Source organism: Cannabis sativa, chromosome X (genome assembly GCF_029168945.1).
Source record: "Cannabis sativa cultivar Pink pepper isolate KNU-18-1 chromosome X, ASM2916894v1, whole genome shotgun sequence".
In the NCBI taxonomy this organism is placed as follows: Eukaryota; Viridiplantae; Streptophyta; class Magnoliopsida; order Rosales; family Cannabaceae; genus Cannabis; species Cannabis sativa.
Window position 1 is genome coordinate 45,594,645 of NC_083610.1, and position 25,381 is coordinate 45,620,025.

Sequence of the window (25,381 nt, forward strand, 5' to 3'; positions counted from 1 at the left end):
ATAGTCATTCTAGATGAAAGGCTAAGGTTTTCAGAGTTTGAATTAGCAGCCATGGCTATACTGGCCTTTCCCTTACTCATTTCCTTTCTCAAACCCCAATCCTCTCGCATTTCCTTCCACCTCTACGCTCCTAAGTCCTTCTCTACTCGCTTCCCCAACCCCTTCACCGCTTCACGCCGCTCCACTGCAACTCCACTATCTGCAATTACTACCTCCTCTGCCACAACCGCCGAGGCTCCGCAGCCTAAATCCTCTCTTCTTACTTTCCAGCAAGCCATTCAACGTCTCCAGGTTTGTTTCCAATGTCTAATTGCCTTTTACGCCATGAACAATTATTCATTGTATGAATTGCACTTCTGATACATTACTCTTCAAATTTTTTTACTGTTTGTTCAAATTGTTGGTAGTGTTTTTTTAGTAGCAAATTTCCTTTAGTTAACAAATGAATATAATACTATGCCTGCTTTGGGTTATCTGCAGGAATACTGGGCCTCCGTTGGATGTGCCATTATGCAATGTAGCAACACTGAGGTAAATATCATTCTTGTCCACATTCTTGGCCATCTTTTTTTATTTACACCCTTTTTAAACTGTTGACTTTTTGCTCAGTGTTACAACTTATTACGTGTGTTGTGTTATTGTTATTTTCACTTGTTAATGAATCTTTATCATTCATGACACTGTTGATGCTTTTGTCTATGCAGAGGACCTGCATTGTGCTTATTTATTGTTTTTACTGTTCGTTTCTTACCAAGCTCTGCTTCTATTGATCAGGTTGGTGCTGGGACTATGAATCCTTTGACTTTCTTAAGAGTTCTTGGTCCAGAACCGTGGAATGTTGCGTAAGTGTGCGTAAGTTTATAATAACTAGTGCATTGATAATACAGTTACTAAGCTGTTTAGTGATAAACCTAAAATGAAGTGATATGCAACCACTGTTTCTAAATTTATGTGCTAACACTTCCTGATTGTTCTAAGCAAAACAGAGTTCCAAGTCATGTGCTGATAACGAAAAAAATAGAATGATAACTATTGTTGTTGTTATTATTATTTATTTGGAAATTTCCCTTGTTCTTCTGTGTAATATGACATGAGCAGAGCAAAGTTTAAAGCTGTTGTTTCTTACAAAAAGACCATACATTTATAAACATATTGGAACCAATACACTCAAATCTTAATAAACATGTTTCTCTTATGAAAAATTATTACATGTGCAGTTTAGTGTCAATTAATGCATGTACTCAAATTATTTCTATTGTGGAGATGCATGTACTCAAATATGATTGCCTTGCATATGTACAGAAATATCAAAAAAAAAAAAAAAACTTTCGGGCGCTGTAAATTATTTCAAAAGAATGTATCTTAGCATTTTGGTTAATATGTCCTTCTTGGGTTGTTTTTGTAATCTTCTGACTATTAAAACAAAAGTTGACTTGTATAAGCACCTCCTATAAATGACATGAAGGTGTTTCTTTCAAGTCTTGGTTATTTTGTTGCTTTGCTCTAAAATCTTCAAACATAATTTCTTGAGCTAATTTTAGTTTGTATTTGTCAACTTTCTATGGTTATGGGGTTTTTGTTCTTGTTTCACTTTTTTCCATTTTGATTTTTGAACTTACTATGGTATTTAAATTGATGGTTACATCAGTTCAAAAAAACAAAAAATTGATGGTTACATTGCTGGAGTAGCTAGACTCTAGAAAGTTCTTAGTGTAAGTGGTTAAATGCAATGATGATGACCTTCTATTGACAGATATGTTGAGCCTAGTATCAGACCAGATGATAGTCGCTATGGGGAAAACCCCAACAGGCTCCAAAGACACACTCAATTTCAGGTAAGTTGGACTCTATATACTGACCAAGATTTCTTAGATCCTAGTGATATATGAACTCTTTATATAACCTTTGTTCTAATGAATGTCAGGTTATATTAAAGCCTGATCCAGGAAATTCACAAGACCTTTTTATTGGAAGCCTTTCAGCTTTAGGTTGTTACTGCACCCTTTTATTTGTTGAATTAATAATCATCATAATAAACCTTATAGTAATGTTCGATAAGGTGCACCTATCATGACGGCTAATTGAATGCTTGCATAGAACTTTCTCGACGTGTTTCTTTTTTGATCCAGCAATTCAACTTCTTGATGAAACATTTTATATACATGACAGGTATTGATGTTCGTGCACATGATATAAGGTTTGTAGAGGACAACTGGGAGAGTCCGGTAATATATTGTTATTTTTTTCTTTTTATGTCAAAATTTAGCATTTCTTGATGGATTTTAACTTAATTTTAAACCCAAGTTGCTAGTTTTTTATGAATGCCTAACCTTGACAATGAAGTCTTTTACTACATAGGACTATTTGCTAAAAAATCATTAGTGCATTACTGAATTTTTTTAGCCTGATTGCTTTATTGATGCTGATGAGAAACTCTTTCAGGTGCTTGGTGCTTGGGGTCTGGGCTGGGAAATATGGATGGATGGGATGGAGATCACCCAATTCACTTACTTCCAGCAGGTTCTTTCTTCTATATTGAACTAACATGTACTGTACATAAAATATTTTTCCTTTCCTGAGGTAAGAGTTATATTTTGCTAGTTTCCACACCTTCACATCTGTATGTCTCTGTCTTTATCTTCTCAGGCTGGAAGTCTTCAATTGTCACCAATATCTGTTGAAATTACTTACGGCCTTGAGCGTATCCTCATGTTACTACAGGTTAGTGCTGGTAGCTCCTCTTTATATTTTGTTTAGTTATTGCTTGCAATTAACCTAATTCCGCTAATTACTTCATTGCAGGGAGTTGACCATTTTAAGAAAATTCAGTATGCTGATGGAATCACTTATGGGGAACTATTCATGGAGAATGAGTATATTAGCTATTTATCTTCTGCTTTTTTTATTTTTTTGTTTTTGCTTTTAAACGAAGTATGAAAAATTATTATCTCTTACTTGATTCTTACTGTTCTTATATTGCCGTGTCAAGGGGACTAGAAAATCTGAATTTACTATGTGTTCTTCTTCTTCTTCTTCTTCTTCTTTTTTTTTTTTTTATAAAAAGAGAAAGGGCCATTGTCTTAGACAAGCCCCTCCGTTATGAATGAAAAGCCGCACTTGTGGCAGAGGAAAACCGTAGTTACAAAGTTGAAAACCAAGCACAAAAAACCTGTAGTACTCTATACACCCTGAACATAATCACTGCCCCTATAATCGTTTTAGCAAAGCCCCCTAGGACACTCATAAAACCAGAAACATTCAAATGAGGCAGAAGCAAATAAACTACAACAATGCTCTCCAATCTCTAATTAAGTCTAAAAATGAACGATTTTCAAAATGCTTTGTCTTGTATACCCAAGATGCTGTCCAAAATCTATTCTTTTCCCATAGGACCTCTGCTGAACACTCAGAACCTTCAAAGATTTTGTTATTTCTTTCTAACCAAACAGCTCACAATACTGCCAAGACTGCAGTTCTCCATAAGCACGTGCTCCTTTTACTTCCACCCACCTTACTCACCATCATTTGAGGAATTGAACAGGTTAAAACCCATTGAGTCTCAAATTCGTTCAGCAGTTTTATCCAAAGACTACACGCAAGGCAACACCTTACAAACAAATGTGCCACGTCTTCCCCACTTTTCTTACAACATTCACACCATCCCGATGACATGCATAGAAAGGTCACTTTTTTGCAATCTGTCATGAACATTTAGTTTATCATCTAGTATCCATAAACGACTATCATCCAAAATATTAAGCACTCTAACCTGTTCCGACTGCTGTAATATTTGTATCAAGCTTGGGATTTCCCTTTCCATAATGTTTCTTCTAAATTTGAAGTCCCAACTTGCCACATAGTTCCCCACCTCGCCTTCATTTACAATTAGCTCCTGAATACTTTCATTCTTAGCCCTAGAGATCACGGTTAAGTCCGGGAATCAATTTCTCAACGAAGATTCCCCAATCCACTCATCTTCCCAAAAACGAATACTTGCCCCATTTCTTGCTTTGAACTTCACCAACTTGCTGTATTTGTCATAACACAAAACTCTGAAATATCCTTCCACGACCCTCTTAGGGACAATCTAACCCCCCCTTTTGTATCCCATAAATTATTTGCTTTGCGATAGCGATTTTTGATCACTTTGTGCCACAGAGAATTTGACTCTAAAGGGTATCTCTATAGCCATTTCATAAGCAACCCTTTGTTCCTCAATTGTAGTCTTCCAATTGCTAACCCTCCCTCATTTCTTGGTTTGCACACCTCATCCCAAGCCACCCAATGGTCACCACCAGCTAAGTCTCCACCTTCCCAAAGAAAGTCTCTCATCATTTTTTCTAGAGCATTTATGACCACCTTTGGAGCTTTGAAGAGAGAAAGATAGTCGATTGAAAGGACAGACTAAATAAGAGTGAGCCTACCCCCTCCAGAGAGAAGAGCATTTCCACCCATCCAATCTTTTCACACACTTATCCACGACAAGCTCCCAAAAAGTCTTTTTCCTCGGTGAGCCACCAAGTGGCGTTCCCAAATATGTCATAGGCCAATTGCCTACCTCACATCCAATTTGTTTCGCACATTGGACCACCGCCTCCTCAATTTGACCAATTCCCAACAGTTGACATTCAAATTTACTTTTAACCCAGAATTACCATAGAAGGCTTCAACAATCTTGACTAGCTTTTGGAGTGATGCCTTATCATTTACAAAGAATAGTGTGTCGTTCGCAAACTGTAAATGACTAAGATGAATATTGTCTTTACGTACTTGGAACCCCAAATATATCCACCATCCTCCTAAGCACATCAGCTACTAGTGTAAAGATGAACGATGGTAGATGATCTCCTTGTCTAAGACCCCTAGTGCCATTGAATTTACCTCTCACTCTACCATTAATGAAAATAGAGAATGATGTTGATGAGACACATCTTCTGATCCATTTTCTCCATAACTCCCCAAGTCCTTTTTTTTCTCAAAACCAGATCCAAGAATTCCCATTCAACACAATCATATGCTTTCTCAAAATCAATCTTGAACACAAAACCTCCTTTACCACAACTCTTGTAATCCTGAATCGCCTCGTTTGCCATTAGAACTGAATCCAGGGTTTGTCGCCCTTCGACAAAAGCCGATTGGGTTTCTGAGATTGTCTCTCCCAAAACTCCACAGAGTCTAGTGGCAAATGTCTTAGCAATGATTTTATATACACTTGTGATGAGACTAATCGGTCTGAAATCTTTTACCTTGCAAGTGTTTAATCTTTTGGGGATCAGACAGATAAGCGTCTTATTGATGCTGTCTTCAATTCTTCCCTCTCTTTCTAAAGCTCGAAATACTTCCATAAGTTCATCCTTGATGGTCTCCCAATTCATTTGGAAAATCGCCAAGCTAAAACCGTCTGGACCATGCTCTTTATTTCCTTCGCAGCTAAAAATGATCCTTCTTACCTCTTCTTCTTCAAAAGGACTTTCTAGTTGACTCGCTAAGGACTCTGAAATTTGTTGCCACTCAATACCTTCAATTCCATTCCCAATCTCACCTCAGAGGTATAAAGTTTTGAAAAGAACGCTATCAACTCCTCAACAATTTCCTTCTCCTTATCAGTGACTGACCCATTATCTCTTTCAGCTCTCGAAATGGTATTTCTAGCCTTGCTTGCGTTTAATAAGTTATGGAAGAATCTTGAGTTTGCATCTCCTTAGCCCATTTACATTTAGATTTCCACCAGACCACTTGTTTCTTCTTCAAAGTTCAATCGTTGCCACTCTTCCTTTAAATTCCTTCTTTCCTCGGACAGAGATTGATCCCAAGAGGGGGTTCCTTCCAATTTATCTAAGACCCCCAGCCTTCCTTCTAGCTCATTCTTTGTTAACATGCTTTGTCCAAATGTGGATTTACTCCACTCCTTCACCTTCTCTTGGGTTATTTTCAACTTACTCATAAATTTTGTGCCTGGCCACCCGTCAGTAACTATCTCCTTCCACCACCTTCCAAATAATTTGGAAAAAGAATTATGTTCTAGCCAATGATTATCAAACCGAAAAGGTTCAGGGCCCCAATTTGGAGGATTTTAGTCGGCCACAAATGGCTATGGTCCGAAATTTATCTTACCAACATTTCTTGTCTAACAAACGGGAAAATTACTATGTGTTCTTTTCATTGACACCTATATTACAAACTTCCACTACACTTGATGATTTTGTTTCCCATTCCTCTTTATATGTGAGTACTATAATGCTTTGAAGATTAAATTATTAATGGAACTTATCTATTATCATTTTTATTGTTATTATTATTCAAAGACATGGGTTCATATTTTTTGGGCTCGTGTTTTTCTGTTAGAGCTTTTAGTAGTTTCTGTCTTTTTACCTTTTGGATGCTTACTTCTTTCATGTCACTCCACAAAGTTGATTGTTACAGGAACTTTCTAGCCGTAGAGAGTAAAGTATGATATTTTTCGGATATCTCTTTCAGGAAAGAAATGAGTGCATATTTTTTAGAGCATGCCAGTGTGGAACATCTTCAGAAACACTTTGACTTTTTTGAGGAAGAATCTCGTTTCTTGCTTGCTTCTGGTTTACCGATCCCTGCGTATGTTTAAGCTTTTATTTCTATATGTTTATTTACAATTCAGGAGTTGGTATGTTTTAATATGCTGTTTTTTTTGAGTGTTTCTTTCCTTACATGCTAGGTATGATCAGCTTCTGAAAACATCTCATACTTTTAACATCCTAGACTCTAGAGGCTTTGTTGGGGTGACAGAGCGTGCTCGATATTTTGGTCGGATGCGCAGGTAAGATATCTTGATTTATGCTGTATAAGAATTACACCGAGAAGTTTGTATGTCAAATATAGCATTCAATCTAACTAAGTTTTATTTGTGTTTTGAAGTAATATTGTGTGCTTAATTTAGAGAAGTGATGTCCAATAATGTGTGTTCATGAGCAATTGCTTGGAACTAAGCTTTTGTACTAGTTGTTTTGAGGCTCACTACATTGGAAGTGCTGTAGAGTGAGGCCTTTTGCTTTGAACCAATTCATATGGATTAAATTTCTAAGATAAACCAGCCAAGAAAACACCCACTATGATGGGAAATTAATGATTTTCAAGTGAGATTGGAAGGGTTAAGAACAAGGAGATTATTCAAGTTTGCCAAAACATGAAAGGAAAGGTACATTAAAAGGTACCTGAAGAAATTTTACCTGAGCAAATCCTTTACCACTGGAGAAATTATTTCCTAAACAAACAGCAAAGACATTTAATCCTCAGTTTCTGTATCACTTAGATTTCATCTGAAATTAAAGTTCCAAGAGGATATCCAAAGTATTTATATGAATTAGAAGTATTTTTAGAATCCGACAGTAAATGTAAAGTTAAAAGTTCCAACTTCCAAGTGTAGTATGTTTGTTACGTTATTTATTTTCTCAGCTTTGATGGTTATCATTTTTAGTCCGGTGTCTATGGAGTACAGACAGAACTATGCTTTATCAATAAGTAGTAATGCTTATTCAATGAGAATAATTTCTTGGCATACATTCATTAACGCTCTTAACTTTTGTGCCTATGCTTACGCTTCTTGTTCTCTCAGTTTAGCTCGTCAGTGTGCACAATTATGGTTGAAGACCAGGGAGACGCTTGAACATCCATTGGGTGTAGTTTCTGAACCTGTTAATCTTGTATGTCCTAAAGAGCTTCTGGAGGCAGCTGTCAAAAGGGTCAGTTTATATACATTAAATGTATAATAGGTTCTTTTCCGTATCATAAGATGGTCATATAAGTCAACATGGTTTCTCTGTATTGTCTTAGGTAATTTTTGGCCCCTGACTTATGAAAAAATAATAGGACATGGGTTTTTCTACCATAATTATTATAGCCCAAGCATTGTATGATATTGTGACAAACCAGGCTAATTATGTACTATTTTAGCTAAGTGTGTATGCATGGACATGTGTGGTTATATCTATGTAAGCATCCATTCTTGAACTGTTTAACCATGTCAAAGTTGTGTCTAATATGATATTCAAATGTCACTTGGCATAATATTCACATTGCTCAGAGTGTTTCTTTTAATTACTCAGGTTGGTGATAATTCAAGGTTATTTGTACTTGAAATCGGGACTGAAGAGATACCACCTCAAGATGTTGTTGATGCAAGCCAACAAGTATAACTGTTTTTCCTTTATCTAACTGAATAATCTAATTTTCTTTCTGTTGTGTCCTCCACTTTTTTTTTTTTTTTGGTAGCATGGTTAGATGTCAATGCTATTAATTGTACTGAGTTGGTCTTTACAGCTAAAAGATCTAATGCGGCAATTACTGGATAAGCAAAGATTGAGTCATGGAGAAGTGCAAGCCTTTGGCACACCTCGTAGACTGGTGGTATGGTTGCCTTCATTATAGTCTCACTTAGGTTGAAATTAATGTCATGTTTAGGCTGACTTCCGGTATTTATTTGTGTGAATTATAACTTGGCATTTCTGGGACCTTATCACGCAAAGCTTTTTCTAAACTTTTCTTAGTAAGAAACAATGTGATTAGAGGAAACATTGTTTTTCTTTCTTGGGAGCATACTCTGATCATTTATATGGTGCATGTGATAAGATGATGCTTCAGGACTTTTAATGCAGTTCTTGCTGTGCTAGTCCTAATATGTAGTCTGTCTTTACCCATGTACGTTTTAAATACTTCTTTTTTCATATTTTTCAGATTTTTGTTGAGGATCTTTGTATCAAACAAGAGGAGAATGAGGTTGAGGTTCGAGGACCTCCTGCTTCAAAAGCATTTGATGATCAAGGAAATCTTACTAAGGTATTTGCTTGATAAGGTTTTCCTTTCATTCAACTATTTGACAGCTAATATGCTACAATCAAATTCAGTAGCCTTATTAGCATGTTTACTACATTTCACTTTAGGAGTGTAGGGTTGGTGCGCACAAACACTAGTATATATAGTGTATCCTCGTTTCCTGTATCTATTTTTGATCCCTATGTTTCATTTCCAAACTTTTGGTGGTTCTTAGATAAAATTCACCCTTTTGTGGTGCTATTCAGAGTAGTAACTGAATTTTTAATCCGTTATTTAATGTCAGGCTGGTGAGGGCTTTTGTCGTAGGTATTCTGTACCACTCGATGCATTGTATAGAAAGGTCGATGGTAAGTCTATGCAGACGATTCATAAGTACTTGGTTTTAAATCAAACTCATGTGTTGTTTAAAAAAAGCTCTTTAAAAAACCTTGCTTTGCTATTAACTGTAACCATGGTTTTCCTCCACCACAAGCGAGGCTTTTAATATATAACGGGGAGGATCCTGTCTAAGACAAGAGGATCTCTTCTCTTTTTCAGAAAAAAAATATACCTACATTTAATACCTGAACATTAGTTTATCTAATACTATATGCTTGTCGAGCCAGACTTGATAATGGATTCTGATTGTTGTCTATTGCAGGAAAAACAGAATACCTTTATGCTCGTATTAAGGAGTCTTCACGACATGCTGTGGAGGTTTAAATGCTTTTCCTTTTGTATGTTCTGCTGCTAAAATTGGATTTCTGTTTGAGCTCAGAAGTTTTTCTTTAAACTCATTGAATTATTACCAAATTAGGCGTTATTGGTCATTAGAATTTTCTGTGAATTTTTGAGTTTCGAACGTAATGATTGGTGACTTTCTAACACTTAGTATCCACTACAACTTCTGTTTCCTGTAATAAATATGTTCTTTCACATCTTATTTGCTCATGATAACAAAATTACACACCTTAAGAATAAGAACTGAAAGACCACTTTAGTCTAGATCAGCTAATCAAGTGGTTGGATGTGCATTGTGTATAAGTGGTCTGGGGTTCAAACCCCAGCTGGGCAATTAACAAAATGGGTAATTACTAATGGTTTCTTATAAACATAAATAAAGGGCTGAAAGCCAATGAAGAAAGCTTTAAAGGGCATTATTCTGCTTGTTTATGTTCTGTGGCTACAGAGTTTGATGAATACCATTTTATATGTTATTAGAGAAAATTATAAAGTAATGTTTTGGAGGAAGTTTTCACAATTTAGCAATTAAATTTATTTTTATGTTTTAGCTCAGTAGTGATGGTAGAAAGGGGTTTGGGTTCGAACTTTGGACCTCTTTGTTTCTGGTTCATTATGTGTACCAAGTGTGCTAGTTGTAAACTTGTGTATAAAAAAATATTTTGCACATGAACTGTAAACCACTCGAGCCAAGTATGATCTCCACGGACTAAACAATGTCTATCTATTAATGTTCTTCAGGGTAAGAAAATTTGGTGTATGCTTGATTTTTGATTGTATCATATTCATGTTATTGTTCTTTGTAGGATTCTTTATACTCCTTTTCTCCATTATATGGTTTGTTTATTAATAAACCCCATTTTGTTCTTTCACAAACTCACAAATACACTTTAGAGTTTGGTTATGCTGACAGCTAGCTTGTTTTGAAACTAGATGAGTTTTCACTGTATTCTGGATGTAAACCCCATTCACTAATGTTTTCTTCCTCTGTCCACTCTTTTTCTCAATAAAGGTTTTGTCTGAAGATTTGCCCAATGCCATTGCTAAAATATCCTTCCCCAAGTCAATGCGCTGGAATTCTCAGGTTTGTACAATTTAAAGTTCAAGTTGCTTAGTGAAAACATGAATGTTGAGGTGTTAGTTTCATTTTATATATAATTAAGCTAACTACTTGACTTAGGTTTCACATGAATATATTACAGGGATGGAGTATGGGGGTTGGGTTTGTTTTGGTTTCTTGGGCTTTAAGTATCATCATGATTTTTAGGATGTACATAACTTTTTTTGTTCTTCTTCTCTATTAATCATTTCTCAATATTATAAATTATAAAATATTGAATTAAATGCCTATTAGGCATTAGCTACTACTGATTTGAGGATACAAATTCAGAAGCTCAAGAAGTCTATTTTGTTGTTAGACAAATTTTAGATGTGGTCATTGTTTTGCTAATGAACCAGTTGAAGATTACGGGGATAAATAGTTTAGATTTTGAAATTCATTTCGAGAAAGCATATATGACAATGTGGAGTGAGATTTCTTGGATTTTGTATGAAAGAAGAAGGATTTTGGAGTTTGATGGAGAAACTAGATAAATGGCTGTTAAATGTTTAAATAAAGAAGAGGAAGATAATCTGGAATTGTGGGGTATTGGCTATTATGTGAACAATTTGATTGGGAAAAAAATATGATCGTATCAAGAAAAAGAGAACTCGCTAGATAATATGAAATTTTTTAAAACATTGGGTTACTGTTGAAGATTACAGAGATAAATAGTTTAGATTTTGAAATTCATTTCGAGAAAGCATATATGACAATGTGGAGTGAGATTTCTTGGATTTTGTATTAAAGAAGAAGGGTTTTGGAGTTTGATGGAGAAACTAGATAAATGGCTGTTAAAGGTTTAAATAAAGAAGAGGAAGATAATCTGGAATTGTGGAGTATTGGCTATTATGTGAACAATTTGATTGGGAAAAAAATATGATCGTACCAAGAAAAAGAGAACTCGCTAGATAATATGAAATTTTTTAAAACATTGGGTTACTGTTCTGCTCAAGAGTGTAAAAGAGTTTGATTCCTTCTCTCCCTCCCTCTTTTTTTTTTTTGGTTGGTTTGTTGAGAGAATGGAAGGCTTTGTTTTATCTTATTGATTTTTTAGAGTTTTGGATCACGAGTAACCATCAACTATCAGTAAATTTGTTAAACATAGTTGGCAAATGCTTTATATATATCCTTGCTGGTGAAATTTGTTTTATTTTCAGATATTGAAGGTTTTAGAAATACGTAGATTGGTTTCCTTTTGCTCTACTTTTATTTGATAAGTAACGGATGGCTTGTGTGTACTTCTGTTTTTATGTAGGTTATGTTTAGCAGACCCATTCGATGGATATTGGCTCTCCATGGAGATGTAGTTGTGCCATTTACATTTGCTGGAATTTTAAGGTAAAATATAACTCAAGATTTTGTTTTCCAATCTTTCTTTCTCTTTTTTTTTGATGTTTTTAATAAGATTTTATTGTAATTTTTTTTTTACATCACATTGCACTTGCAATGAATGCTATCTGTCAAGTCATTGGCAATCTTTCTTGTCTGCTTAATTGAGTCTCACCTCATTGCGTGTGAAGATGCATTCAATCTACATAATTATTACGGGCTAAGCCCACTATGGTAAATGCATAGCAGATTTCACCTCAGTTACGGAAACATGTTGCAGATTCAGTAGTCATGAATATAATTTTTGCTTTTGTGCTTATTACAGAGTATTCACTTGATCTATCTTATTTCTTATTAGTTGACAATGTTTTGGTGTTTAATGTTTTTCTAAGTGTACAAATTATTGCTCAACTATGCATGCATGCTGTCTGTTTTGGTGTATTTATACATGAAGATACAATGCTTATCTAAAAATTTGTTTATGCTATTACAGCGGGAACAAGTCCTTTGGTCTTCGCAACTCTCCTTCTGCTACGTTTATGGTATGTGAGAACTTCCCATTATATTAAATTTCTATATTCATTTTCTTTTACTGTAGTCATTGACCTGCTGTTTGTTTTTCTCTGATTTCATATTAATCCATTTGTTTCATATTACTTTGACAAATGGTAATATGAAACTACAATATTAAGAACAATATCAACACTCAGCCACCTGTATGAAAATTGCTGCCTCTACCTAATATACTTGGATGAACATTATTGCAGGTAGAAACGGCAGAATCTTATGTGGATCAGATAAAAAATACTGGAATAAATATTGAAATTGAGGTACCAGATTGTGATTTTGGCCTTGTAACCTTCTAGTGTTTACTTTCTCTTGTCCCAAAATTTTGTTTTATCAGTGATGATACATTGAAATCTTTTTTCTCAGAAACGGAAAAAAACAATTTTGGAGCAGTCCAATGCACTAGCCAAAAGTGTAGAGGGATGTGTGGTTTTTCAGGAAGGCTTACTTATCGAGGTAGGCGACCTTTTCATGTTGATGGAACTTTGTTTGGAATGCATTCTTAAAAAAGAATTATGTAGATAAGGCTTCGAGTTGTACTATTCTCGTAAAAAGAAAAAATAACAAGAAAACATATTTTAGGTTGCAAATCTGGTTGAGGCCCCTGTTCCGGTCCTTGGAGAATTCAAAGAGTCCTTCCTAGAGCTTCCAAGTGATCTTCTGACTATGGTAAGTTAGAATTTTACTAATTGGTTTTCCTCACCACGTGACAAAATGCTTTGTTTCTCTTGTATTACAGTTTGCTTTTCTATGTACCATATTTAATGTAGCAATTGCTTGTGTCGTTATGCGTAGTTTTACAATACAAATAATCTGTTAACATGATGCAGGTTATGCAGAAACATCAAAAGTATTTTGCCTTAACTGATGCAAATGGAAAGCTTTTGCCTTACTTCATTGCTGTGAGACTTACTCACCCTTTGTATATGAGTCAACTTAATGTCTTTATTGTTGCCTTTGTGGTGGTAAAAGCTTAACATTTTCTCACAGGTGGCAAATGGAGTAATTGATGAAAAGGTAGTGAGAAAAGGAAATGAAGCTGTACTGAGGTAAACAGTGTGTCGCAACATCTTTTGTTTGTTCCAATATAAAAGAAATTTCATATTTCAGCCAAAAGTTTTGGACCTCATAAAACCATTTATTTGCTTATTTAAAAGATTAAACTGTTTCACTATCTTAATTCTGTTTTGGGTCATTGAGAAGCTGGATTACTTAATTTGACTTCAAAGCAAGATTATTGAAATGGATTGGCTTGTATTATTAACCTTCAACATTATTGGATTATGTGGCTGAGTAATCCATGAGGTGTTACCAATAAATCGCGATCAATAACTGTGTGCAGAGCGCGCTATGAAGATGCAAAATTCTTTTACGAGTTGGACACGCGGAAAAGATTTTCAGAATTCCGAAGTCAACTTAAGGGGATTCTTTTCCATGTAAGCTATTTTCCTTTTTAAGTGGAAACATATTTTCTCATAGCTTAAATGTTGAATGAATATTAAAACAAAGAATAAAGGTATCTAACTTCTCATATTATATTCCAAAATGTGATATTAAACAGGAGAAGCTAGGAACAATGCTGGACAAGATGATTCGTGTACAAAACATGGTTGAGAAACTAAGTTTGGCCCTGAAAATTGATAACAATATGCTTCAAGTTGCCAAAGATGCTGCATCACTTGCTATGTCTGATCTTGCTACTGCAGTCGTTACAGAATTTACGTCTCTTTCTGGAATAATGGCCCGTCATTATGCTCTTAGAGATGGCTATTCGGAGCAGGTTGTTTATCACTAATATTCTTGTTTATATGTATTTAATGTATATCTGTAGCCTAGGATTAATCCTCTTTGATTTTGTATTTCCTAATTGTAGATATCAGAGGCTTTGTTTGAGATCACTCTTCCTAGATTCTCCGGAGATCTACTCCCTAAGACTGATGTTGGGATTGTTCTGTCTATTGCTGACAGGTAATACCTACTTAATAGGTTCCTTCTATAATCCTTGATTTTAACAGTTCATTGTTTACAAAACATGTTTTATTTGTAAACTTTAGTGATCGCTCACATGTCTTACAAGCTTTTGGTTCTATTTATTCCTAATAAAATCAGTTTATTAGCTAATTATTTAAATACTTATTTGTGGTTTTTCTTGGATAAATTATTGGAGTGAAAAATGCCAATTTTGTGAATCACACATGAGATGCTTGCTAATCTTAACGTGGAATACCTGTGCAGATTAGATAGTCTAGTCGGTCTATTTGCTGCTGGCTGTCAGCCTAGCTCTAGCAATGACCCATTTGGCCTGCGAAGAATCTCATATGGCCTTGTAAGTAGTTATGATATTCATATTTGAGTGGGGGCCAGTCCAAGACAAGCGGACCCTTTCTCTTTTTTTAAAAAAAGTAGTTATGATATTCATGATATTTTGAGTGTAAACTAATTAAACACTTTACAAATCCTTTGCCTTTTGCTCCAGGTCCAAGTGTTGGTTGAAAAAGATAAAGATCTGAACTTGAAAGAAGCTTTGCAACTTGCTGCAGATGTGCAGTCCTTTAAAGTAGAAGCTGATATTGTAGATAATGTGAGAAATGGACTATTGTAGATACTTTGTGAAACCCAATATTGTGACAGTTTTAATCTCAATGCTTTCAGCAACTATATTTTAGAAAGAAGTAGGACAGAGGTTGGACTAGTCTGCCAATTAGAAATTGTCTTCTCAATAAATCCATTTTGATTAATTAGCTTTAAAATATGATGGTCATTGCTTCTCAGCCTGTAATTGTAGGAGATTAGTTTCACCCTAAGTTTAAGCGGTATGCCTAAATTTATTGTTGCTGCTTTGATTTTACTGTGTTTATTTGTCATGCTTCATGCTGTTCAATTTTGATGATTGCTCACCCATTGTTTTTTCCTATTTTCTTGCAGGCGCATCAATTTGTCATCCGAAGATTAGAGCAATTTTTGGTGTGTAAAAACTTACTTTTTAACCACTGCTGTGTTTTCCATTTTAGAGCCCCATCATTAATATCTGAACATAATGCATATTTTTTTTAAATTACATATTAATTACTTAAGATTTGTTTCTTAAAACAAAAAAAATCTTATCATAGTCTACTGGTGTGGCTGATCTAAAGTCTGGTTTTTGGAGCTCAGATTTTTTTTTTTTTGTTGCTTTCGATAGGCTACCTCATTTCAAACCAAAACCAAATAAGTTATATCCCCCAATTGTTTAATGATTTGTCTCAAAGCTGAAAAACTTATGAGTGAACATGAAATGATTTTTTTTTAAGCTATTGTGTACATAATAAAGGAAGCATAAAGATATATCTATAATACCAATCTTCTGTTACCTCTGTCTGATTTTCCCCCAGCCTACCTCCCCTCAATCTAAAATGGATATAAACCATGAAGTATTTTTCAAATTGTGATTTATAATTGGAAAGCTGCCTCTATTCACTCTCTAATTTAGTGTATAGATGCATTCTGGATGGGGAGACGTATATTTGGACCATGAAATGATTTACATGTACATCGGTTACCTTTTGGATACAGGTTGATAAGGGTATAAGTTCTGAAGTGGTTCGTTCCATTCTCGCAGAGCGAGCCAACATTCCTTCTCTGGCAGCGAAGTCTGCAATTAAAGTAAGTGACTATGTTTGCTTCCTCTTTTTTTTTTTCTTAATTAGTTGCTTGATGCAGCATGTGTAACTTTGTGCTATTAAAGTTTTTTGAGGTTAAGCATTTGATAGGAACAACCTATCCAAATTAGTTCAATAGCAGAGAAAAGAGAGAGAGCAGTAGTGTTTGGATAAAAAATGGTAGAATGCCTTTCATTAATTCCCAGGATTTCGAGAGCCTGGTTCTCTCCCAAAATAGTTTACAAAACAAATTCAAATTCTTCACACCTTTTTCGTTTCCTACTCTCACTTATATATACTCCCAATACCCCATGACAATTACCATTTTGCTCCTTTTATTTATCCTAAGGCCTATCAGTATTCTATAATGGTGACATCTGCATTGCACCACACATAATCGGCTTCTTAAACTCCTTGGGTGTTGAATTTCTATTGTTCATAGGTCCTTGTATGAATTATTAAGTTCCCCATTAGTATCTGATGGGATTGATGCCATGCATTTCTTCATTAGTATCGGAAGGGACTGATGCCATGCATTTCTGCAAGATTCTGTTTTCTTAACTTTAAATGAAGACTGGGGCAAAAATCATAGTGTAGGATCAGATTTTGGGGTCCACTAAATCATTGAATACTATCGTTGACAAATTCATTCGCTAACAATTTTATATTCTTGCTTTTGTAATTTTAATCTGATATAATCCAAATGATTGGTTATAGATGGACGCCTTGTCAAAAGGGAAGCTTTTACCTAAGGTGATAGAAGCATATTCTCGCCCCACCAGAATTGTTCGTGGAAAGAATGTTGACACTGAAATTGAGGTACCATTTCTGATTTTATTGTGTTTAAAAGTTACGCATGGGCATGTCTTTAGCTTGTTCTTGGTTTATTTCTTAATTTGATTAAAAACTATCTTGCTCTCTAGAAATGTGATTAGAAACTGTTGCTAAAATTACACATCATCCCAAGCATATTTGGATCTCCTAGTTCTATTAAATTTTTAGAATGAGTCTACAGTATGGTTTATGCTTTTTGGTTTGTTAATTCAGGTGGATGAGGCTATCTTTGAGACAAAAGAGGAGAAAGCTCTATGGAGTGCTTTCTTGTCGGTTAGAAGCAAAATAAATACAGGTACTTGTAATTTACATTTTCAACTTTTTGCAGAGCAATTATATTTCAAAGCTCATCAGGTAACAAAATAATGCTTGGCGAATTGAACTAGTCTTAATATATCACCTCTTGTCTAACAGGTGTTGATGTTGATGACTTTATTGATGCATCGTCAGAGCTTCTTCAACCACTCGAGGATTTCTTCAATAACGTCTTTGTAATGGTGGTACGTGTTCTTCACTGTCAACTCATTTGTTCTGTATGTATACGAGGGAGAGAATAGAAGATCATAACCTATTATTTCAAGATAAATACTTAAAATTCAAAGGACTCCTAACTTTCATCACCCCTCTATGGCATATTAGCAAGGAGAAAGTAGTAAGATTCACACTGATGGATTTTGAAGGACAAGATTCAAAGCTTATGCATCTCGTGTCGATTTTACAAAATTATGTATGGAATTTTGATAGTAATTAGAGTTAACACTTATCTTGCTAGCTAAAACACTCACATCATTATGAAAAGAAAGATAAAATGATTATACAGTTATGATTTCTATTTTTTCATTCTCTGAAATTTTTATGCAAATCTAATTTTAATCAACTTTACTTTAGTCACCCTAAGACCTAAGTTGTAGATAGAAGAATTATATCCTTGCCTTGCCTGTAAGTAATAAATTGTCCATGTAAAAGGTTACACATTTTAACAATTTGTCTTGCAAATTAAGACCCAACAGGCATGGCATCATATAATTAGTTGCATTTTGCAAGTTATGAATGAAAATGAAAATGAGTTTTGAACATATTTCAGGAGGACGAAAGAATTCGGAATAACAGGCTTGCGCTGCTCAACAAAATTGCTGACCTTCCTAGAGGCATTGCTGACCTTTCAGTGTTGCCTGGATTTTAGGTTATTCTAAAGAGATGAGCTCCTTTTTGTTTTCTTTGTCGAAGTTTCATTTTTCATTTTTATTTTTTGGAAAATAAGAATGTTGGAAGAGAAATTATATGTTGAATTATCATGTCTTCTATTTTGCTGGCTTACTTGTAAATGTAATGTTTTATATTTAACAAATGAAAACGTATTCAATAAATATTTATGATCTCTCATTAATATTTAACCTTTGATTGATTTTAATTGAATTTCTCTTTTATTTTTTACAATTCTATATAGTAGGAATTTGAAATTATGTTATTAGCTACAAAGTGACCTTTTTCCCAACTGATAATAAAACATTACAATTGTAAAAATATGGTTCAATTATTTAGGCTTATTAAGTCTTAAACTCTCCAATAATTAATGGACAGGTTTTATTGATGATGTTATTACTTGATTAGATGGTGTGTGGTTCATGTAATGTTAATTTGCAATCTGCTAATGGTGTTAAGTTTTGGGCTTTTTTCATAAATGTACAACAAAAACAAAATAATTACAAAAAATGTGCAAAAAAAAAAAAATTATTTTAAAAACTTATATATTTTAAAAACTTATTACATCAAATCATACATTTTAATCATTAAATAATAAACTATGTTTATTAAAACTCAAAATAAATAATTTCGTAAAATTAATTAAACAGTTTTATAAAAATAAACAAGTTAATTTTTTTTTTATTAAAAGATAAATGTTTATTATCTATTTTAGTATGAATTATTATAATTTAATAAGATTTTTTTAATAAAATACAATATCAAAATTATCAACATTAATGTATATAAATATAAATTAATACTTAAAATTACTAAAAATAAACATGACACATAGAGTGATATAATAAACATATCTGAATATTATTATTTTGTTTATTAAATTAGTATGTTTAATAAATAGAAAATAAAATAAACATATATATACAAAGTATTTTAATTATTAGTATGTTTATTATAATTGTAAACATAAAAACAGACATAGACAATTTATACTATACTAAAATAATATATATTTTTTCTATTGTTTCTATACATTGATTATTTTCTAATGAATTAGTGAACGAATTTTCTATTGAAGTATAATTCTTACATCAAAAAATAAATAAACAAACATAACTTTATAAACTCCAAAAATTATTTAACTAGAAAAAATAAACATGACACAATAAACAAAGAAAAAGATAAAGATAAACAATTTTTTTATATATATATTATTTATTTTCTAAAAAATAAACATAACACACATAGAGTGATATAATAAACTTATGTGAATATTATTATTTTGTTTATTAAATTAGTATGTTTAATTAATAGAAAATAAAATAAACACATATATAAAATGTTTTATATTATTGGTATGTTTTTTATTATAATTGTAAACATAAAAATAAACATAGTTAATATTACCATATATATAATAATCAATAATTATTACCATATATATATTATAAAAGAAATTGAATTTTTTTTTTAATTATATATAAAAATGTATGAGAAAATGATAATAAGTTTTTTTGCACATATTTTGTAATTAATTAAAATAATGTATACAAAATTGTAAAATGCCCTTAAGTTTTTTTGTTTTGTTTTGTTTTTTTTTTTTTATAAAGAATTAACATTGATACAGAACTTAAGGGAAGGCCAAATCAAGCCATGAAGGCATGATAGGCAACTGAAGGAAAACCTCCGTCCCACAAAATAGAATCCTTAACATGTATGGCATTCTTAGCAACACAATTAGGGATACGGGGTGGGGAATTTGCAAGGAGTGCTCCTCCTGTCCCTATTCCCGTTAAGGATTTTAATTCTCATCCCCACTTATTCTCCATTGGGAATAGGGCCGGAAATCCCCTAATAGAAAAAAAAAGTTTATAATAAAAATTTTAATATACAAAAATATTAAATTATATAAAAATTAAAATATTATACATTAGTTATTATTCAATAAACTAATTATTATCCAAAACACAACTTAAAATTCAAAAAAAAAAGATACTAATACACGAAAAAAAATACAAACATAAATTATAAATTATAAAATATTACTAAAAATATAAGATAAAATACTAAATGAGTCCCTGTCAATGCGGGGAGTGTGATCCCTGTCCCACCCCGTTTAACATTCGGGGACAAAAAGTAATCCCTGTGCCCGCTCCGTTCCCTATTTAGGTGGAGAATCCCCGCCTCATTAGGAGCGGCCCCCGCGGAGCCCCATCATCGTGGGAAAATATGCATCCCTAAACACAATGGGCCATCCTGTTACAAAGTCTAGGAACATAAATGACCCTTAAACAGCTACTCGAAGCTCGGACTTTCTTGTTGTCGTCGGCCAAAAATTCAACATCCCCACAAACTTTGTTATTGACAGCAGAGATTGCATTCTGAGAATCGAAATGGATGTAAATTCGTTGATATCTGTATCTCTAGCAATAGAGATAGCCTCTTTGATTACCTTAAGTTCAACCACAAAAGGGGAGAGAGAAGTATACCAGAATCTGTGATAAGAACGAACACACCTACCAAGATGATCTCGAACAATGCCCCCAACACCGCTGCTGCGATTTAGAATGTCAATAGCAGCGTCCACATTAGTATCAAGCTTTCCGACCTTTGGAGAAATCCAACGCTGCCTATCTGTATCCTGCTGTATGTGCTTCGAATTAGTATTTCCATCGACTTTGATACTCATCAAGAATGTTTGTAGCTACCTCAATAACATCTCCATATTTAGGAGAGAAATTATTGTGCAACGACAAATTTTTACTATACCAAAGCTGCCAAGACACCATCACAAAGAGGTCAAAATCCCTACTTCGAAATATTTTCCTTCATAGCTAAAATGAAAGTTTGCAAATCCAAGTTCTCCCAATAATTTCTTCAGAAAAGTATTTGGACTTATGCTTTTAAGTTATATATTTTTTAAAGGGCCAAATAATAATATTGAAACATAATATTTTTAGGGAAATTTCATTTAATAAATATAAAAAAAAAACTCCTATTTCAAAAAATACCCTCTTAAATATTTTGTACAATACTAACCTATTAATTTCTCTTTTTTTTTTTCCAAAAATACCCTTATTATTTATTTATTTTCAAAACCTAAATAAACTCAAAAACAATCCCTCTCTCTCTCTCTCTTCAGCCGCCCCTCTCGTTTTCTTCTTTGCCTCCCCAAGTCAACCAGCCATCCCCCAGTCGTACCCCAGTCGTCCCCTAGCCTCGGCCCCCAGCCGTCCCCCAGCCGCGTCCCCACCTCCCCCAGCCGTGTCCCTACCTCCCCTAGCTGCTTTTCCTCTCTCGCAACAAGCTTTCGGAGCCTTTGCTTTCGGAGTCGTAGCGTACTTCTTCGCCGGTGCAAAAGTGGATTTGGCAGATGACATCGTGAAGGAGCCCTTGACCTTCAAGATATTTTTCAATAGCAAGAAGGTATTGTTAATAAAAAGTTTATTTTTAGCTTTTTTGTGGTTAATTTAGAGAGATTATATATTATTTATGTTGAAATACATTTTATTTTTATGAATTTTTCTTAATTTATAGTCGATTTTGTATGGTGGTTATGGTGTTTTCCGATGTAGTGTGGTGGTGGTAGTTATGTATGTTCTCAATTATTTATCGACAGACTCTCGATAGGTTATCGACAAGATGTTAAAAAAAATTTGTTTTTGTTTTTTTTTTTGTGGTTAATTTAGAGAGATTATATATTATTAGTGTTGAAATGCACTTTATTTTGATGAATTTTTCTTAATTTATGATCCGTTTTATATGGTTCTTGATAGGTTCTCGAAAGTATTAATTCATGTTTGGTGAGTGTTTACTGATTATCGATGGGTTCGCGACAGATTTTCCATAGGATTTAGTATTTTTTTTATCATGTTTTCTCTTACGTTTTTTTTAATTATTGTATTGTTTATCTTTTACAAATGGCTCCAGAACTTATTATTCCCACTTCAGCCCACTTTTCAGGCAGTGTGACATATAGAGGGAGTCGAATATTCACTTCAATTGTTCAAAAGTTTAAAAAACATGAAGGATTAGGCACCTTTTTTGGCGCTTAGCGTGGTACCGCTTAGACTCTTCATCGGTCTCCCGCTGACGTCTCCCGAGGTCTAAAAGAATCTCCTGGAGACTGGCCTCCAGTTCACGCGTACGCGGATCGGCCCTCAGACGGGCTTTCTCCTCCTCCGGGGCCGCTTGAATATCTTGTTCTCGCTTTCTGATACTATCGAGAACAAGGGAGGTCTTTTCATTGAGTTCGGCGATTTTCTTTTGCTCTAGCTGACAGGCTTCGATATGAAAGGATGAAGGGAACCCCTTTTGGCCAATTTTGGAAGGCTGAAACTTTTGCTTTCTCTTCAGTAGATTATTGCAAGGATGAAGGGAACCCCTTTTGGCCAATGTAGATTGATAGATGATAACTTTAACAAAATAAATATTAGAGCTAATAGCCTAACACTAATAACAAAGAAAAAAAAATGAAACTCTGCAAGTTCGCTTTTATACACCCAATTAAATCTTTCAACACTCTAAGTATCATTATAAAATACTACCAGAAACACAAGTGATCCTGCAATTCAATACAAACCACCAACAAGTGAATCAGAATAACCAATTGAGAATTTGTAGAAAAGCAATCAATAATCGTGGAAAATAATAATCAGTCAATCATCGAGAAACAGTCGATAACATGTCGAGAAATCATCAATAACATGGGACAAGAAAGTATGAAAACACAACTATACACACCATCAATAAACTATCAACAAATAATCGAGAACGCAAAGATAACATGCCAAGTATGACTTTTTTTTTTGCTAAAACACATCTCAATCATGATTGGAAATGCAAAATCATTTGCCATTTCGACAAACTGTCGAGAACCTATCGAGAAGCCTTCGAGAAAGGTATTCCCTAACCTTGGGACATCCGAGTGGAGAACCTTTTGATAACCTATCGAAAAGCCTTCGAGAAAGGTATTCCCTAACCTTGGGACATCCGAGTGGAGAACCTTACGATAACCTATTGAAAAGCCTTCGAGAAAGGTCTTCCCTGACCTTGGGATATTTGAGTCAAGAACCTTTCAAGAACTTATCGACAACCCGTCGAGAAAGGCCTTTTCTGACCTTGAGACATTCGCATCGAGAACGTATCGAGAAACTGTTGAGAAAAAATATGAAAACACAGAATACTCCAAAAAATGAGATCTCAGAATTTTAGCGAAAATTATATTAAAAACAAAAGGATAAAATGGGAAGATCGTGTAATTAAAGGAATTAATTGGTACAAATTAATAAGGGAAGTCACAATTGATATGAGGTGTTTTATTAATCATAAAAAGTAAAATTTCCCTATTTTTATTGACTTCTAATGTGGTCATAGTATGTGATACTATCTCCTCACATACAACCTCTCAATATGTTATAGTGCCTTGGGTACAGAGAGAATAATATGTTAGAAGATTTTTGCAAATAACATCTTAAGCATTTTTCATCTTCCCCATAGTTTTTAAACAGTACTTAGTTCTCTAAAGAAAATATCAACAGCCTTAAAATTTGATACTTTTCATGGGTTGAAGAAACAGCCACTAGGCAATATTTACTCATCAAAATTTCAGATGTTGGAATCTGAGCTCCAAAAGAAAAAAAAACATCAAAAGTAATTGGGGATCATTTCTGTATTAATAATGAGAACAATTACAAAGTTAAAGAAGAGTTATGAGAATGAATATAAGAAGAGCAGCAATGAGAGAGTACTTAACAGCCGCAAGAAGAATGGCTAACGAAATAAACAAGAGTTGCCATAACACTTGAACACTAGCCCATGTCAGCAGCCCTGTTAATCCGACGGCCAATATGTTATCAGGATCTGGGCTCAGCACTAGATCTCCCCATCTTAAGCCACTGAATATAGACCGTCGATTTTCCTTCCCCGATTCATCACCATCGCTATCGCTGATTCCTCCTTTATCGGCTCCATCATTTTCTTCTCTCTCTCTTGGATCTTTCTTCAACTCTTTGTCGTTTTTGGTCGCAAATGCCACTAGTGTTGTTAGTCTTTTTCTTCTTCTTCTTCTTCGGTTTTTGTTGTAAAAATCAAGATTACTTCTGTATGTAAGTTCAGACAGAGAAAGTCTTAGTGTTGAGGCTATTGGGATACGGATTGTTGGGCACAAGGAGGTGGTGAGGCCTAACATTTTATGGGAAATGGCAAAAGGAGAAACTTTCTAAAAAATCCAACAAACCAAATACAAATATCATAAGTGAAGAAGATAATCACTCAATTCTGAAGCACCAATACCAGCCGATACTTCTACAAAATTAAAAGATAAAATTAGTAAAATATAAAGATCAAAAATTTATAAACTTGTTCATGTAAGAACAGAGTAAACAGAGCTATAAAGATGCTAAATGGCATGATGTACTAAATACAGATATATAAAAACAGAGTTATTTAAGGCTAAAGCTTCTAATTTTCACATTCTATAACAACTAATCCTTCAAATTCTTAATTTGGTGCCAAACTACAATTCAATTTACAAATTTGGTTTGGCTGTTTTATTTAAAAATAAAAATTAAATTAAACTATAAATTTTTAATTTCATTCCTTGTTCCATTTTTTTTTGTTCTGTTCTTGTTTTGTTAGAAGCTTCTCCCTAAACCCTAAATCATTACAAAACCATTATTATACATAAAGAAAAATCGAATAGTTCAAATCCTTCCCTCTATCTCAATTCTCAACCCAAATTCCATTAGCATACACATAAATTCTCTTAATTTCTTATCAAATCAACATATATATTCAACCATGGGAATACCCATTTCCCCAAACACTAAAACTACATTCACTATTTAATAACAATACACAATCCCCAAATTCTTATATGAAAAAAAAAACAGATATAAAATCAGATGTAAACATAATCAGAAATACAAGACAAACCAGATCTGGGTTTGGGGATTGGACGAAGCCAAGGTGCTGGTTGGGCGAGTGAAGGAGGGCAGATGGTGCGGCGGCGAGAGAGAGGGGAAGGGAGAGGGGTTTTGGTATTTGACGAATATCATCGGCGCCGGAGAAACACAGAAAGAGAATAGAGTAACCGTATTATTACCATTTACTCATAAATATACCTTTTGCAATTTTATTCAAACAAAAATATTATATTATAAATTTTTTTATTAAAGAA

At 33.9% G+C, this 25,381-nt stretch overlaps 2 protein-coding genes across 4 annotated transcripts; one reads left to right on the forward strand and one right to left on the reverse strand.

Annotated features, from left to right (window-relative positions):
- On the forward strand, positions 1–18,409 carry LOC115708158 (glycine--tRNA ligase, chloroplastic/mitochondrial 2). Of its 3 annotated transcripts, none has more exons than XM_030636370.2 (36): positions 1–291; positions 481–531; positions 775–842; positions 1,754–1,835; positions 1,925–1,988; positions 2,170–2,225; positions 2,443–2,520; positions 2,647–2,721; positions 2,803–2,873; positions 6,478–6,594; positions 6,695–6,796; positions 7,592–7,718; positions 8,082–8,165; positions 8,296–8,382; positions 8,710–8,811; positions 9,092–9,155; positions 9,449–9,504; positions 10,541–10,612; positions 11,886–11,968; positions 12,453–12,501; positions 12,727–12,789; positions 12,893–12,982; positions 13,109–13,195; positions 13,357–13,428; positions 13,517–13,575; positions 13,869–13,962; positions 14,088–14,306; positions 14,400–14,494; positions 14,762–14,852; positions 15,003–15,107; positions 15,452–15,490; positions 16,079–16,168; positions 16,882–16,983; positions 17,212–17,293; positions 17,413–17,498; positions 18,083–18,409. In XM_030636370.2, the coding sequence occupies exons 1-36, from the start codon at positions 52–54 to the stop codon at positions 18,179–18,181; spliced, it is 3,201 nt and encodes a 1,066-aa protein (XP_030492230.2). In that variant the 5' UTR covers positions 1–51; the 3' UTR covers positions 18,182–18,409. The 3 variants fall into 3 exon arrangements, with proteins under 3 accessions (XP_030492230.2, XP_030492238.2, XP_060963297.1); XM_030636378.2 differs by having other exon boundaries at positions 261–291; positions 775–852; XM_061107314.1 differs by lacking the exon at positions 1–291 and having other exon boundaries at positions 475–531; positions 775–848.
- A 5,438-nt stretch (positions 18,410–23,847) lies between these two features.
- LOC133032812 (uncharacterized) lies at positions 23,848–25,381 on the reverse strand. Its single transcript, XM_061107332.1, has 2 exons — positions 25,138–25,381; positions 23,848–24,507 (listed from the first exon to the last, which is right to left on the reverse strand). The coding sequence occupies exon 2, from the start codon at positions 24,389–24,391 to the stop codon at positions 23,900–23,902; it is 492 nt and encodes a 163-aa protein (XP_060963315.1). The 5' UTR covers positions 24,392–24,507; positions 25,138–25,381; the 3' UTR covers positions 23,848–23,899.

Bases quoted from the DNA above. Each gene is read 5' to 3' on its own strand.
- LOC133032812 (XM_061107332.1), bottom strand. From the start codon at position 24,391: ATGTTAGGCCTCACCACCTCCTTGTGCCCAACAATCCGTATCCCAATA.
- LOC115708158 (XM_030636370.2), top strand. From the start codon at position 52: ATGGCTATACTGGCCTTTCCCTTACTCATTTCCTTTCTCAAACCCCAA. The intron at 13,963-14,087 runs GTAAGCTATTTT...GATATTAAACAG, and splicing joins TTAAGGGGATTCTTTTCCAT to GAGAAGCTAGGAACAATGCT. The intron at 14,495-14,761 runs GTAATACCTACT...ATACCTGTGCAG, and splicing joins GTTCTGTCTATTGCTGACAG to ATTAGATAGTCTAGTCGGTC.